The sequence below is a fragment of the Peromyscus maniculatus genome, chromosome 10 (genome assembly GCF_049852395.1).
Source record: "Peromyscus maniculatus bairdii isolate BWxNUB_F1_BW_parent chromosome 10, HU_Pman_BW_mat_3.1, whole genome shotgun sequence".
Lineage (NCBI taxonomy): Eukaryota > Metazoa > Chordata > Mammalia > Rodentia > Cricetidae > Peromyscus > Peromyscus maniculatus.
The window spans coordinates 22501836-22518600 of record NC_134861.1 but is presented as its reverse complement, the minus strand read 5'-3'; the positions used below and the strand labels follow the sequence as shown (position 1 = coordinate 22518600).

General features: G+C 45.7%; 1 protein-coding gene across 1 annotated transcript in view; it reads left to right on the top strand.

Annotated features, from left to right (window-relative positions):
- Slc1a4 (solute carrier family 1 member 4) overlaps positions 1 to 16765 on the top strand; it is a 34230-nt gene that overhangs the window by 5265 nt on the left and 12200 nt on the right. Inside the window, exons 2-3 of the mRNA XM_006974816.4 lie at positions 9362 to 9404; positions 11816 to 11878. Coding sequence (XP_006974878.1) covers positions 9362 to 9404; positions 11816 to 11878 — 106 coding nt within the window. The remainder of the gene's footprint in view (positions 1 to 9361; positions 9405 to 11815; positions 11879 to 16765) is intronic.

Below are 16765 nucleotides of genomic sequence, written 5' to 3'. Positions count from 1 at the left end.
AGCGCTCCATTTGCCAGTCCAGATACGCCTCACACCTGTTTTCCTGTTTAAGTGATGTATCCAAAGATTCATACTGTACCGTGAAGGCTTGTCCGTCCACTCTGCCCAAGTTTGCTCAGAGTGACTGATCTGGATTGAAGAGTGCGCTCAGCGTTTTTTGTGTTTTCACTTTGGCCCATGGTAAAACATACTTTTTATATTATAGCATCTACATATACTCATTCCCTGGACTCATACACAGGTCACAGCAAGGTACAACAAACACTGTTTCAGTGTGGTACGTAGTCACTTCTAAAATGCTGATAAAGCCAATAAATTGACTTTTGTGGCCAACTCACTTTGGTCTAATGCATAAACAGTGTTCAGTAATGCAAGTAAATTGGGATCTAACAACAGAAAGGAGAGATAGAAGGAAAACTAGATAAGGTGAAGAGTCCCAGGGTTAGAAACAGCTGGGCGTGACGCCTGTAACTCCGGCCCTTGGAAAGTAGAGACAGGAGAATTGGCTACATGGAACCATATCTCAAAAAACCAAACATTGCTCAGGGAGATCTAGTATGCCTAGAGATGAGTCCAGAAAGACTATGTGGTATTTCAGGTTCTGAGTCTCAGGACTGCATGTATGTGCTGCCCAGTAGGGATATACACTAATTGTGTGTAGTTATTTAAATGAAATTAGGACCAGGGATATAGCTCAGTTGGTAGAGGGCTTGCCTGGAACACAGAAGGCCCTGGGTTTGATCCCTGCACTTGGGAGGAGCGAAAGTTCCAGGCCATCCTCAACTACATAGTCCAGGCTAGCCTAGGATACATGAGATCCTGTCTCAGAATAGAATAATAAATTTACTTTAAAAGTAAGTCAAAATTTCATTTCCTCAGTTGCATGGTTAACTGATTATCAGTGTCTAGTCTAGGTGTTTCCAGGTTATTGGCCTCTTATTTGAGGAATTAAAATAAAGGGTTATACTGATCTACAAAGTAGCAAGGAAACTTTATTCAAAAGCCAAGTAATACCTATCAGAAAGAAAACAGGAGGCCACTTGAGTGAGGTTCCTCAAGGGCCCGCTTACTATTTGAGACTTCCTTTGGTGGGATTCAAGAGAAAGAAGAGGAACCAGAAAGAAGGCTCGGCAGGTCAGAGCACACACTGAACTCTTGACGAGTACACAATCTGGTTCCCAGTATCCATATAGTAGCCTCCAGCCATCCGTTACTCCTGGTTTAGGGGATCCAATACCCTCTTCTGGCCTCTCCAGGTAGCAGGCACACATACGGTACACAACATATAGACAAAACACCCATGCATGTAAAATGTATTAATAAATAAAATAGAAAGAGGAGTTTGGTTGCTAAGGTGTATAGCATGGGTGGTTCTGTTTTGACTGACAGTTCTTCTGATTGACACTAATGGATGGCACTTGGGGCTGTTATGAGTAATGAATGCTATGTAAACTTTTGTTCACTGTACATATTCTTTTTCTATAATGTATCTAATTTTAATCATACGCATTCCCAATTAAGCATAGATATAAGGTGGCAAGTAGTTTTTCCCCTAAAAATTCATGCTGAGGACACAACTTGCCTTATGCTCACGCACATAAGCTAGTTCCGGAGAGACTGGCCCTCTTATGCTCTTACAGGATGTGTTGAAAATACATTTGAAGAGAACCTGTTTGTGTTTGATGTGAATGGGGGGAAGAGAAACTTAGTCCATTGTGTGCAGTGGAATGTGGTGTAGCTTGATGCAGGTGGAACAGGGCTCCGGTTGCTAACGGCTGCCAGGTGCATTGTTCAGAGGAGTGTGTGTACATAGTGTGTGTACCTGTGCAGGTGAAGGGCCTCGGCTGCCCAGTGCATTCTTAGCAGATGGAAGTGTGCAGAGCCCACTCAGGCAGAGTTCCAGGTTGCAAAGCTATGCTTGCCTGCTTCTGGAAGGGTCCAGTAGCCACAGTCACCACTGGGCTATACACATACTAATACTTCCACCGGACAGGGCTGGTCCAGGGAAAGGGAAGTGGGCCAACTTTATGATGCTGGGCCCCGGGAAGGTGAAACATCACCTTCAGAATCCTTTCCCACTCGGTGTCTCTATGTGGAAAGCCCACGGAGCTGAGAAAGTGCCTACAGGCAAAGCCCTGAAGGAAGCTGCTTGCCTGGCAAGCAGCTGCCGTGGGCTAAGATAAGTATCTGTTGGAAAAATCAAAGGGGAGTCAGAGAATTGTGCTTTTCCCCTGGAGCCCCAGCTCCATCCTTGGGAGGTCCCTGGTAGCCAGCCTGGAGGGAGGCCCTCCAACCCCTGGGAGGTAGCAACCAGGGCACTGAATGAAAGAAGTAGATTTTAGGTGAGTCCTGTGATGGTTAATCTGGATTGTCAACATAAGCGGGTTGAGAAAAACCTAGGAAGTGAGCGAGGCATGCTCCTAAATGTGGCTGTAAGGACGTTTCTGGAGGTGGTTAGATCATGAGGCTTCTGACATACGGAAAGGTTTAATTCACCGGATGGACCCGAAAGCTGAATGGACTATTGGGGGTGGTGGACCTGGAAGAACCTGGCTGGGGGAAGCGGATCACGGCAGTCAGTGTTCTGAGGGGCTGTATCTTGCCCCTCCCTGGAACTCTTCCCCTGTTTCCTGTCTGCTCTGATGTGGTTGCTCCCCCATGCCCTCCCTCCCGTGAAACACCCAACCTTAGGGAACCTTGGCATCAGTGAATAATTCCGCCCTTCAAGTTCTTCTCTCCTATAGTGTAGACAGAGCTCCGAGGAAGCTCCCGCAGCTCCCGAGGGCTTGAGATCTGTGCTGTCACTGACCTCTGGCCGTCCTGTTGCGTGTGTGCATTCTTTCACTGTAGAATCTCTTTTCAGTTGTCGCTGAGCCTTTTTGACTTTGACTACATTTGGCGTCAAATGTAACCCAGGATGACCTTGACTTTCTGATCCTCCACCACTACTTCCCGAGCACTAGAATTACAGGCCTTTATTTCTTTTCTTTTTTTTTTTCCTTTTTTTTTTTTTTTTTTTTTGACTGTTTATGAACAGTTTTAAGGTATGGTTTATATGCAGTGAAAGGTACCCATGGCAAGCATACAGTTTTGTGAACTTTGAGACGTGAATAACCACCACCAAAACCCACACACTGAATGAAGTTGTCCTCACTGGCTCATATGTGTTCAGTGTTTTCCGTCCTGGGCCTTGGACAGCTGACTTTTTAAAAAATAACCGTTAATTTTACTTTCTAGAGTGTCCTATCAGCGCGCTCATTCAGTATGTATTTACTTTGGCTTTGTTTGCTCAGGACAGTGCTGTTGAGACGCTCGGTGCTGCTGTGTTTATCAGTCGGGTTTTTCACTGCCAACTGTTGCTGCTCTGTATTGATTTACCACAGTCTGCTCATTCATCTGTGATGGACTCGGTGCTTGGGCCTTTATGAATGGTGCTGTCATGCGTACAGATCCTCTTGCAGATACATATTTCCGTTTCTCTCGGGCACATATATAGGCATAGAAGTGCTGAATCATGGGGAATGTACTTTAACTTTTATCATGGACTGCCAAAATACACTACGCTCTTTTGAACGCTACCCTTTTTCTTTAGGGGGTGGCGTCAGGAGTTGTTCTTTTGCCTTAGGTATTGTCTGCACCCCTTTGTTTTTGTTGAAGCTCGTTGATGGTCTTAAGATGCACTCCATGTTAGGATCCATTCTAGAGGAAATGATACAGGGTTAGGGCTCATGATTAAGAGATTAGACAGGGAAGAGAAGGATTTAAACCGTGAGTTGTACTCCTTGTCCGAGAGTCTATTTCTAAGCTGTGAGTGAAAGCTGCTCACACCCTGGGGAAGCATCTAGCTCTGAGGATGTGAAGCATTTACAGGGCAAATTATTCCCTGTGGGGAAGACTTTCCTAGTTAGGGTTTCTATTGCTGTGATGGTACACCAGGACCAAAGCAACTCGGGGAGGAAAGGGTTTATGTGGCTTCCACTTCCACTTCACTCTTCATCACTGAAGGAAGTCAGGACAGGAACTCAGACAGGGCAGGATCATAAACAGTGCAGGAACCTGGGGGCAGGAACTAATGCAGAGGTCATGGAGGAGTTTCCTGGACCACCAGCCCATACAACGGGCTGGGCCCTTCCCTATCAACCACCAATGAAGAAAATGCCCTACGGCAGGATCTTAGGGAAGCGATTTCTAACTGAGGTGCTTCCTTTCAGATGACGCTAGCTCACTGGTTCTCAGCCTTCCTGAGACCCTTTAATACAGTTCCTCGGGCTGTAATAGCTCCAACCATCAAAATGTTTTCATTGCTACTTTACAACTGCAATCTTGCTACTGTTATGAATCGTGATGTCAGTACCTATGGTTTCCAGTGGTCTTAGGCGACCCCTGTGAAAGGGTGGGAACCGCTGGTCCAGCTTGTGTCAAGTTGACATAAAGCTAGTGAGGACTGAAGCTGGAGGGTATCCAACCTGGCAGTTTCCACTTCTCTGTCCTCACAGAAAGAGAGCCCTCCGGCCAACTGGGTCTGGGAACTGGGAATTGGCAAGTGGTAGGTAAAGACGGGGAAGGCTGGCATGGGCGCTCTTACTGCTCCTGAGGAGACGAGCAAACAGAAGCAGATGCCAGACCTAGTCTCAAGAGGGAGCTGGGATAGGAAGTTGTTTTGTAGTGGAAAGAAGGCAAATGTATTGCTAGTCACAGATACACCAAAGACTACCCAATTTAGGTTGCTAGCTTATCCTTCAAAAATTTAAAAAAAAAAAGAAAAGAAAAGAAAAAGAAAAGGGCTTTTATGTAACCCAGGCCAGTCTTAAACTCATGATATAGCCTATGGTGACTCTGAACTTCTGATCCTCCTGCCTCCACCTCCCGAGGGCTTGGATTATAGGTATGTGCCTGGTTTAAGTGGTGCTGGAGACCAAATCCAGTTCATACACGCTACCAATTGAGCTTCACCTCTAACCCACATCTGCTTGTTTAAAGAAAATATGCCCATGGTGAGAATTTATCACAATTCTCAACAGTTAATTTGGCCGAGAATCACCATTTTTCTGCTCCCGTGTAGGTATATACTGGCTGGTTGTTCTTAAGGATGCAGAAAGCAATTCAGGTTTCGTAGACCCATAGGGGTGGGGAGGCTGGAAATGCTGGCTGCCGTCTGGAAGCACAGTGAGGGGGCCAACGGTTTGGGGGTTTGCTTTTCATCTCACTTGTACTGTTGGGCTGTGTATTAGCTATCTAGTACCACATAACAAACGACTTGGATATAGCGGCTCCAAGCGGTATAATCGCAGGGATCTCAGGCAAGAACCTTGGCATTGGGCTCCCATTTGTTAGAGGACTGCAATCAGGCCTCAGCCAGGGCTGGGCTCCCATCTGAAGGCTCATCTATGGAAGCCTTACTTTGGAGGCTGTTGGCAGAAGTTAGCTCTCTGAGGTTTGGACGTGGAGCCATGGTTCCTACTTGGCTGTTGGCTCAGTTCCTCATCAAGTGGGGCTTCCCAGAATAGCTGCTTCCTTTGTTCAAGTGCGTGAGCCCAGACGACTGTCCGGAGAGCATGCTAACAGGACAGGAAGCTCCAGTGTTAGCTAACCAAACGTGGAAGGAATGACCCCTCGCTTTTGGAGCATTGTAGCAATTATGAGCAAGTCACCAACCCAATCGCACAAGGAAAGGGGATTGTGCAAAACCGAATACCAGGAGGCTATCTCGGATTGGGTTGTGGCCACACCTGCCTATCTCAGAAGCCCAGTGCTGTATATTTTGTGTGTGCGTGTGCGTGTACGCGTTGTTTGCTACCTGAACAGCCTATCTTAGTTTCTTTTCCTGTTGCTGTGATGAAATATTCTAACAAAAGCAACTTACAGGAGACAGAGTTTGTTTTGGCTCACAGTTCAAGGTAGAGTCCACCAATGTGGGAGGAGCTTGCAGCAGCCGGGTGCATTGCATCCACATCAGAAAACAGAATGGTGCGCTGTGTGTGTGTGTGTTGAGCTCGCTTTCTCTTTCTACTCAATCCAGGTCCCCAAGTCCAGGGAATGGTTCTGTCCACCTTTAACCTGTGTCTTCCCTCCCCAATTAACCAAATTAAGATAATCCCTGAAAGCAGTGGCCAGAGGTTTATCTCTCAGGTACTCCTAGATTCCACCAAGTTACTATTGCTGTGAAGAGACATCGTGACCACGGCAGCTCTTATAAAGAAAAAACATTTCATTGGAACTGGTTTACAGCTCAGAGGTTTTTCCATGATCATCATGGCAGGAAGCATGGTGGCATACAGGCAGACATGGAGCTCGAGAAGGAGCTGAGAGCGCTGCATCTGGATCTGCAGGCAGTAGATGGAGACTGCATCACACAGGGCACAGCTTGAGCATAGGAGACCTCAAAGCCCTGGCTGGCTTTTGGGACCCTATTCCTCATACTGGGTCACCTTGCCCAGCCTCAATACAAGGGAGGTGCTTAGTCTTACTGCAGTGTGATATACCACACTTTGTTGATACCCATGGGAGGCCTGCCCTTTCTGAATAGAAGTGGAGGAGTGGATTGGGGGGCGGGGTTTGCAGAATGGAGATAGGGGAGGGAATGGGGTGGGAAACTGTGGTCAGGTTGTAAAATAAATTAATTTGATTTAATTTTTAAAAAAAAGACCTCAAAGCCCGCCTCCATAGTGACACACTTCTTCCAACAAGAACACACCTCCTAAGAGCCACTCCCTCTGGGCTAAGCATTCACACACGTGAGTCCGTGGGGACCGTTCCTGCTCACACCACCACAGGAGTAAGAACTGGTGGGAAAGGCCAGCACCAGGGTCTGTGTAATGATGGCCCCGAGCCTTTCAGCCTTGCAGACTTCTTGTCCCTGCTGGAAGTACACAGCTGGAGTGTAGCAGCTGGTAAATCAACACCAGCATCCTACACAGAGCCTGGCTCCAAAGAGGAGATTCCCAGCACTTGGGAGGCAGAGCCAGGTTGACCTCTGTGAGTTTAAGGCCAGCTTAGTCTATATGAGATGTCTTACAAAAAAAAAAAAAAGACATCAGTAAAAATTGTTTGCCTGAATAGATTTTGGACTTAGTTCTTTTGAAAACTCATTTATTTAATCTATTTGTGTGTGTGTGTGTGTGTGTGAAAATGAATGTACATGAACGCCAGAAATCAAAACCAGGCATCTTCCTCAATCATGCTCCACTTTTTTGTTTGTTTGTTTTGAGACAGGGTCCCTCTGTGTAGCCCTGGCTATCCTGAAACTTGCTCTGCAGACCAGGCTGGCCTCGAACTCACAGTGATCCACTGCCTGTACTTCCCAGGTGCTGGGATCAAAGGCGTGTGCTACCTGGCCTGGCTTCTCCGGTCTCAGGCCCCAGCTGCTCCCGGCTTTTATGACGGTCCCTGGGATCTAAGTCAGGCTCTCGAGCCTCAGCCACGAGCACGTTACTAACTGAGCCTTTTCCCTCAGCCTCTGCTGCCTTTTTCTTAATAACAAATACTTTATAACTTTCATCCAAATATAAAATCAATTTCTATACCTGTATTCCAAAACATCAAAATGACTTTACTAATATAAAAGATAAAAGGAGAATAATTACAATAAAATGTGTTTATTTTATGTGTATTGGTGTTTTGCCTGCATGTATATCTGTGCACCATATGTGTGAGTTACAGAAGGTTGTGAACCGCCACATGAGTACTGAGAAAGTCTGGATCCTCTGGAAGAGCAATTAGTGCTCTTAACCACTAAGCCATCTCTCCAGCCACCTAAAAATGTGTTTTACTCTATAAATGCAGGGCTGGAGAGGTGGTCAGTGGTTAAAGTGATTGTTGGGTATCATGAGGACCAAAGTTTGGTTCTCACCACTCATGGAACAAACCAGGCCCCCTAACCCCAGCTCGGAGGAGGAGGAGGAGGAGGAGGAGGAGGAGGAGGAGGAGAGATAGAATTTGCTGGAATTCACTTGCTCCGGATTTAGTGAGAAGCCTTATCTTACAAAAATAAAGTGGTGAATGATTGAGGAGACCTGACTTCAGCCTCTGGCGTCAACATGCATGACCACAGTGCACATGCATACATGCAGGCTGCGTGAGCATGCACACAACCACAGTGCACACTCACATAAGCATGCCGAGTGAGCATGCACACAACCACAGATAGCTAAACGAGTCTTTAAAAAACATGTACATTCAAAACAATAATATGTCAGTTCTCTAAAACACCGAAGTTAGATCCTCCTTTCTGGCCTAGAGTCACTGCTGACCAGACGTGCTTGAACTTCAAGGGAGGTCTCCAATTTTAGATTTGCCTTTGGTGCTACAGTTTTTTAGCCAGATGAGTAATTCTTGGAAACTTTCAAAACAAAACAAACCATTAGCCCATAATTTACATAGTAGTTGTATTCCTGGAAATTTGAATGTGTGTTCAAATTGTTAAAAGAAAAAACAGTCTCTTGGTTGGAGTTAGTCCAGGCTCAGGTAGTTATAATAAGACTATTGTCGTGCGGAACACTGGGGACTCCAAGGGTTCTGAGAAAGTTAGTTATAGAGAAGTTTGTTGTACTTGCCAGGACGAATTTCTGGACCCTGGTAGCCTCCCTTCCAAAATCTCTCAGTTCCACAAACGGATCTCGGTTACTGTCGCAAGGACAAACCTTGGTTGAGCCGGTGTGGTGATGCACGCCTGTGATCCAGCACTTGGGAAGCCCGGGAGGAAGATGGGGGCTTTAAAGTCAGCCTGGACTACACAGTAAACTTCGTTTCCAAATTAGTAAAAACCCCTGGCGCTGGAGAGATGGCTCAGCAGTGAGGAGTGTTGGCTATTGCCAAGGACTAGCGTTCAGTTCCCAGGCCCGCATCAGACGCCCCGCTGTGACAACAGCCTCCGGGATCCAGCGCCCTAGTTTGACCTCCGAGAGTGCCTGCACACATGCATGCACGCCTAAGAGTGTGCACGAACACACACGAATAGTAAAAGTAAATGTCGGTTTTTTTCTTTGAGCCAGGGTTTCTCTGTGTAGCTCTGGCTGTTCTGGAACTCGCTCTGTAGCCCAGGCTGGCCTTGGTCTCAGAGATCCACCTGCCTCTGCCTCCCGAGTGCTGGGATTAAAGGTGTGTGTGTGTGCCACCACCGCCGTGGCATAAAAGGAAATCTTAAAACAACAAAAACCCAAGCTTGTGATTCATAGAAGTTCAACATCATATCTGCTCCATAGAGATACTATGAATTTTTAAAGAATGAGCTGGGGTTATATCGCAATGGTAGCACACTTGGCTACTATATGCTGAACTCCGGGTTATCAAACCTCAGTACTGAACAAAACAAAACAAACAAACTTACAAGCCAATTCTGACAAAATGCTTTCTTTTCCAACAGGAACCTGTTTCCTTCCAATCTTGTGGTTGCCGCGTTCTCTACGGTAAGGTTTGATGCTTTCCAAACACATGAGACTTGAACTGGAGAACTGTGTGAATCAGTGCCCCAGAGTTTGATAACATACAGTAAGGACAGATCCTAGTGTAGTCCATCCCCAAATCCCTTCAGGAATGAGGCTTGTTAGGAGAAATGGTCCTGAAATCAGGATCAGGTCTCGAAGTGAGGAGAGCATAATACAAAAAAAAAAAAAAAAGGTACAATATGTGTTAGAGCCAAAGGGTGTGGCCATGAAGGGAGGAGAGGCTTCCCTGGGAAACCTGGGGAAGAGCTCATTAATAGTGAGAATAAGAGAGATGGGGGGGGGGGCACCATGAGGGTGATGGGGAGGCCAGAGGAGCCTCTTCATAGACATTCCAGGGCAACCCAGAGGGATCATGTTATAAACAAACATTAGAGTCGGTTTTTATAGATGGATACTTGGAACAAAATTAAAAAAAATGACAAAACTCTAAAATGTAGAAAGGGGCCTCCCAAATCTTCCTACAGCATTTAGAAAGCACCCTCAAACCATTGTTTGGAGAATGTCTCAAACATTGTAGAATTATTATTAGAAATAATACTTTCGTTTGGATGTACATGTTCCAAAAAAAAAAAAAGTGGGGGAAAAATCTTCCCATAGTTACTCCATAGAATTACCTCTCATTAACATTTTGGCGTGCTTCCTTCCGATGTGTTCTTTTTTCTGTAAATGTGCAGACAGTATTTATTTATTTTATTCTATGCATACGAGTGTTCTTCTACATGTGTATCTGTGTACCACATGCATGCCTGGTGCCCTTGGCAGGCCAGAAGAGGGCATTGGATCCCCTGGAGTTACAGATGGTTGTGAGCTGCCATTTGGATGCTGGGAACTGAATCTGGAGCCTCTGGAAGAACAGCCAGTGCTCTGGCCATTTCTCTAGCCCCTGGGAATGCACAGTTTTTAAACATGATTATGCAAATGTATTGCTCCCATGTAGACATATACAGATATGCTTTATGACCTGCTTTTTCTGTGGCGGCATATTACAAACATTTTCCCATGTGGGTAAATTTCCTTTCACCTAGAAGTTGGTGGCTGTAAGAATGTAGCACACTTTTCTTCCAACTGTGCCCTGTTGATGGGTATTCAGGTTGGTTAGAGATTTTCCCCTTTTTTTTTTTTTTTTTTTTTTTTTTTTTTTTTTTTTTTTTTTTTTTTTTTGGTTTTTCGAGACAGGGTTTCTCTGTGTAGCTTTGCGCCTTTCCTGGAGCTCACTTGGTAGCCCAGGCTGGCCTCGAACTCACAGAGATCCGCCTGGCTCTGCCTCCCGAGTGCTGGGATTAAAGGCGTGCGCCACCACCGCCCGGCGATTTTCCCCCTTTTTAAGCAATGTGGAGAAGAAGCCCCTCCAGCCACTCTTCACACAGAATATGAGTAGACAGGTCTAGGCGTGTGATTGCTTTTTATGAGAAAAAAAAAAAAAAAAAAAAAAAAAACTTTCTTACAACAGTTTTTGTTTTGCATATTTTTTACATAGGAAAAAAAACTACCTATTTTGCATTTTTAACCTGCATGTAAGCACAGGAGTGCCTTGTATATATAATATGAGGTAGAGAAAAAAATAGTTATATAGAGCTTTTTGTGCTTGTCACAAAAGGGGTGAGGTGGGCTTGGTTTCCTGCCACCCCGATCATGGCACAGCTGACTAGAGGTGCCTCTCTGGAACTCTGATAAGGTTGAGAGGAGTCGTAGCTCATCAAACAGGGGCATAAGTCTGCACTCAGGTCTGTACTGTGTGGACCCCTGACAGTTCTGGGGCCACACGACCTCGGTGGCTCCAGCAGAACCCACTCGGCAGCAGGGACAGAGATGCGGCGCGCACCGTGCAAAGGTGTGTCTAGTCAACCAGCAGCAGGACAAGGCCCTGGAGGCTTGGCCAGCAGACACTGCCTTGCCTTGAGTCTCCTCCTCTAGGGATGATAGCTCAAGCCAGATTAGAAGCATGCCAGAGAGCAGCCACACGAGTCATTCTGGAACGCAGTGGAGCATAAATAGATGAATGGGGTGAAAATGTGATGGATTTTGACTTTCTGGAATTGGTACCAAACTTCTTCGAATAATCTGAAGCATGAGCTGTTGGAGTACCAAACTATCAGCAGGAAACTGTGTACATCTTCTCTAACCTTTTGCCCAAGGAACAGGTGGAAATTCTTGGGTCCCTAAATAACCCAAAAGTTTCTGGAAGGGCCTGCTGCCTTGGCGTTAACGGAACTTTTATGCAGGTTTCAGAGGCCAATGTCAGGCCAGCCAAGTGCAGACTGCCCAGCACACTCACTGAACAGCAGCAGTAGATTGAGGCCTCCCTGCCTCAGTGCCTCTGGGTGGGTCCTTAGACCTGCTCACTGATGATGGCTTTTCTTCCTTTTTATCAGTCTGCAACCAGTTACACGATGGTGAGCCATAACACCAGCTCCGGGAACGTGACCTACGAGAAGGTAAGGTTCTCCAGAAGATCACAAAAGTGTGTGGAAAGCAATCCAGCTGCCTTGATAAAGCGTGTCCACAATGTGTCTTTTCACTTACTGCGGTTGGAGATTGGGGCTCCTGAATGGAATGTTTAAAGCCTCCAGGTTAGGTTGGCTCCTTCTCACGATGGCCAAAAGCCAGAGTCTGGAGCATGGGAATCTTCAGAGGTCTGTAAGCTACTTCATAACTCCTCTCCTAATGCAATGGGAAGGTGACTCAGAATACACATAGAACTTGGAAAAAAAAAAACCTAACACGATAAAAAAAAGAAATAAAAATGACATATAATAACCCAATGCATATTTTACCACATTAATGGACAATTATAGAAGCTATAACCAAGTTTTCGTATATTTCCATCTACTTGGAATTAATAAATATGGATTTAAAAACCAGTGAGGTCTGGTACTGATAGAGCACTGTTGTAATCCCAGCACTTTTAAGGCTGAAGCAAGAGAATCACCGTGAGCTCTAGGATAGCCTAGGCTTATACAGGAAGACTCTATCTCAAAAGTAAGATTAAGTAGTAATCATTTTTAAAAAATAAGCATGGTGAGCCAGGCGGTGGTGGCGCACGCCTTTAATCCCAGCACTTGGGAGGCAGAGGCAGGTGGATCTCTGTGAGTTCGAGACCAGCCTGGTCTACAGAGTGAGTTCCAGGAAAGGCACAAAGCTACACAGTGAAACTCTGTCTCGAAAAACAAACAAACAAACAAACAAACAAATAAGCATGGTGGCATGTGCCTGTAGTTCCAGCTACTTGAGGAGCCGAGGCAAGAGGATCACTTGAACCAAGGGCGCAGGGCAGGCAGCACAGCACAGTGAAGCCCCGTCGCTGTGAATATAATAAAGTCTGTCTGCTGTAGACTCCTACAATCTCAGCACTAAGGAGGCTGAGACAGGAGTTTCAAGTCAGCCTGAGATGCAGAGTTGAAATGCCCATCTCGGAATAACAAAAGTAATCAACAAAAGCAGTAAGGCAAAATCCACCCTAATATATATTGTTAGTCCTTTTTTTTTTGCATATTTTGAAAAAAAGACTGCTAGGTAAATACTTTCACATCTGTCATATGTATAGTAACCCAGAATGCTGTGGCTGCGTCTGCAGGTTGACATGTTGTACCAGTGATTTGGATTTTAGTGCTTTGTCTGGTCAACACACTTTCTAAAGTGGTAAATGACACTTGGTAAAGTTAAAACAAAATAGTGTTTCTCTTGACTTTACATCAACTCGGTATCTTTGGAAAGTTCAGGTTCTTTGTGTATATAAAACAGTCAAGTCAGGTGTGGTGGTACACACCTTTAATTTAGCACTTGGGAGACAGAGGCAGGTGGATCTCTGAGTTCGAGGCCAACCTGGTCTACAGATTAAGTTCCAGGCCAGCCAGGACTACATAGTGAGATCTTGTCTCAAAATAAAACACCAGAGTCAACATTCTCCTTGGGTGTGCCATTTGACCCTCAGGACAGCCTGGTCCCCACTGCAAACGGCTGGAAGGGGTTTGCTAAGGCTCATCGGGACTGTCGGAGCCTCGGGCAGTGCAGGTGACTAGAACATCACCTGGATACCTTCAAGTTCTGTCAAACATGGCATCCCTGGCTGCTCTGGCTTCCCCGATGGAAGTGCAAGTGCCCCATGGTTGTCCCCCGGCTGATGTCCCCCTGTTCTCATGGTAAATTAAGAATGTCAGCTCTTTAGCAGAGGAGCTGTGTGGCCTTGTCAGTTCCAGGCTTCTTTTTTAAAGACACAAGTAGCGTTAGTCTTGTTCCCAAGGGTGGGTCGCTGCTGGAATTAACCAGGAACCTAAGGACACCCAAGAGGCTCCAGCCCTCACCTGTGGCTCTCTGCCACGCCCGCTTTGATCTCCTGTGATAACTTGCCATGGGTGCAAACCTAGCCTTTTATCGATTGAATCATTAATTCAGTAAACAGTGACATTTGGCAGCTGCTGGGTGCCAGACTCAGGTGGTACTCACCTTCAACAAAGCCCTGCCCTGGTAGAGCTCATTCTGATGAAAGGGACCATAGAACAAATGCATCCGCTTAGGAGAAAATAGGAACAGAGCATGTAAACAGGCAGAGAAAGTACATGCATGTGCTAGATGGTGATGGCAGCTTAGCCTCGGTGAGCAGGGAGTCCTTTCCATATAGCCGACGGGGGAGATAGAAGACAATCTGGAGAGAGAATGATGCAGGTAATGGGAACAGACTATGGAAAGACATAACACTACTTGGGGTGCAGCCCTAGCTGTGGCTTAGTGTGTCTAGGCTTTCCTGACCCTGTCAATGCTTCACACCACCTGCCGCCAGCTCCCCCCCCACACCCCCCAGAAAAGACTCATCTCATTGGTTGCTCTGGCAGGCCAGAAAGTCCGTTCCTTAGCTGGAATTACCTGATCTCAAATACCGCATCTTGGACTGACAGGCCTTCTGAAACCAGCATTTGACAATAGATGAATTCCCTGGTTGTACTGATTCTCCCGTCAGCCCCGGCTAGGGCTCTGGACATGGACCAGAGAATGAGTTGGTACTCTCAGGTCAGTAATGGGTGCTTGCCAGGCAGCCCATAAGTCCTGGTAGTGTTGGCTTCTCCACAGACTACCAAAGCCAGCAGTAGAGATGGCACTGCCATTCAAAATCTTTTTCTATAGTTCTTTAACCTTATTTCTTTAGTAGGCCAAGTCCAGGATAGAACGGCAGTACTCAGAAATCTATGATATTACAATGCCATTGTAGGAACATACTCCAGGATGATCCCTAAGGCAATATCCATTAAAATAATAAGACTGGTAGTCTCATCACTTGAGAGGCGGAGGCAGTAAAATTGTGAGTTCCAGGCCTGCTCTGGTTATACAGTGAGACCCTGTATCACGAAATTAAAAAATGCCTCCCTTTACTACATGCTCCCTGTCATGGCGAACCTAAAATATCTGAAACTGAAAACTAAAATAAATCTTTCCTCCAAAAACCAAACCAAACAGACAACTTCCGGGGATATAGCGGCATTGGTAGAATTACCTTACATGCCCAAGCCCTGGGTTCTATCCCCAGACCCACCTAAAGCCAGGCGTGGTGGCGCATGCCTGTGATTCTGTTGCCCAGGATGTGGAAGCGACTGGATCAGTTAAGGCCATCTTTAGCTACATAAGTGCAAGACCAGCCTTGGCTGCAAGAGACCCTATCCCTGCCCCCAGCAAAACCAAACAATTACTAGTTTTGATTTTCCATAGCCTGAGTACTTCACACATATACTTCCCAACAGCTGCATATCAGCTGTTGTTTTTTATTATTTTGTAGGTAGAGAACTGATACACAGAGAGATAAGCAATTTATCTAAACTCAATCAGATAAGGCTCCACAGTGGGCTTCCTCACCTAGTACCACTACTAGAAATGTCCCTGGTAAATGTGTGTGTGTGTGTGTGTGTGTGTGTGTGTGTGTGTGTGTGTGTGTATAAAATAAACAGTGTATGATGAGTGTCTTCCTGTCCTTCAGCATTACTAGTAGATTTGAGATGTTTCTTAATGAAAAATTAGAAGGAGACCACACAGCCACCTCCAGTCCATCCTTACAACATGTTTGCATTCTCGGTCATTGACAAACTTCACGTGAGTCGCCTTTCACTCGGATGTGTCCAGTTAACCTGGGAATTAGTGAAATCTATTGAAAGTATATTTATGGAAAATGTAGGTGTCTGTGTACCAGATGCTGGGCCACAGCCTCGCTTCTGTGACAGAGCTTGCAGGGATAAGGGACCTGGGAACTGTGTAGCCCAGTAATTCCCTTACTGCCCTGGGCTGTCACAGGAAAGAGGAGTGACCCAGCCCTCCACCCAGCTCACACACCTTTTCATACACGGGCTGAAGGGCTCATGACTCTACCAGCCTTTCCTTACAGGAAAAGTTCTATTAACAAATAGTCAAGGGACAGATGAGATGACCCGGTGGGTTAAGTCAGTTGCTGCCAGGTTCTGATGACCCAAGTTTGATCTGTGGGACCCACTGTGCCTAGACACACAGGTGCTGTGCCATGTGTGTGCACACACAATCATGCATATAATAAATGAATACATTTGAATTGCTTTTGTTTTTGTTTTCCAAGACAGGGTTTCTCTGTGTAACAGTCCTGGCTGTCCTAGAACTCAATCTGTAGACCAAGCTGGCTCTGAATTTACAGAGATCTCTGCCTCCTAAATGCTGGGATTAAAGGTTTGTGCCACCACTGCCTGGCAAATAAATGTATTTTTTTTAAAAAAAAAAAAAAAAAAAAAAAAAAAAAACAGCAGTTGAGAACTACTTAGTCTGATTCTTGTCTTGTACATGACGGACCTGAGGTTCAGAGAGGCAGTTGTTTGCAGAACCGGAACTGATATCTGAGCTTATTACGTTATATCACCACTTTTTAGTAGTTTTTCTTGTTGTTTTTTTAAAGAGTTATTTTAGTTCTAGTTATTATGTGCATGTAGATGTGTCTGTGTGAGGGTTTTATGCCTGAGAACAGCCATCTGTGGAGGCCAGAATAGGGGATTGGATCCTCTGGAGTTACATGTCCTTGTGAGCTGTAGATACTGGGAACTGAACTCCAATCATCTGCACAAACAGCAAATGATCTAACCTGCCGGGCCATCTTTCCAGTCCATTTGTGTTTGTTTTTGAGTTGGGGTCTCAGTGAATGGCCTTGAACTTAGAATCCTGCTGCCCTGACCTCCTAAGTGCTAGGTTCCAGCACCATCCTGCCGGGCTGTGGTGTTTTGGTAGGATGAAATGCTTGTCTACTCCCTGCCGCAGCAGTGGGTCTCAGCATTGTTGGGGATAAAAAGGCTCCGTTATGTCTACAGGTCTTCAATCTAGTCAGT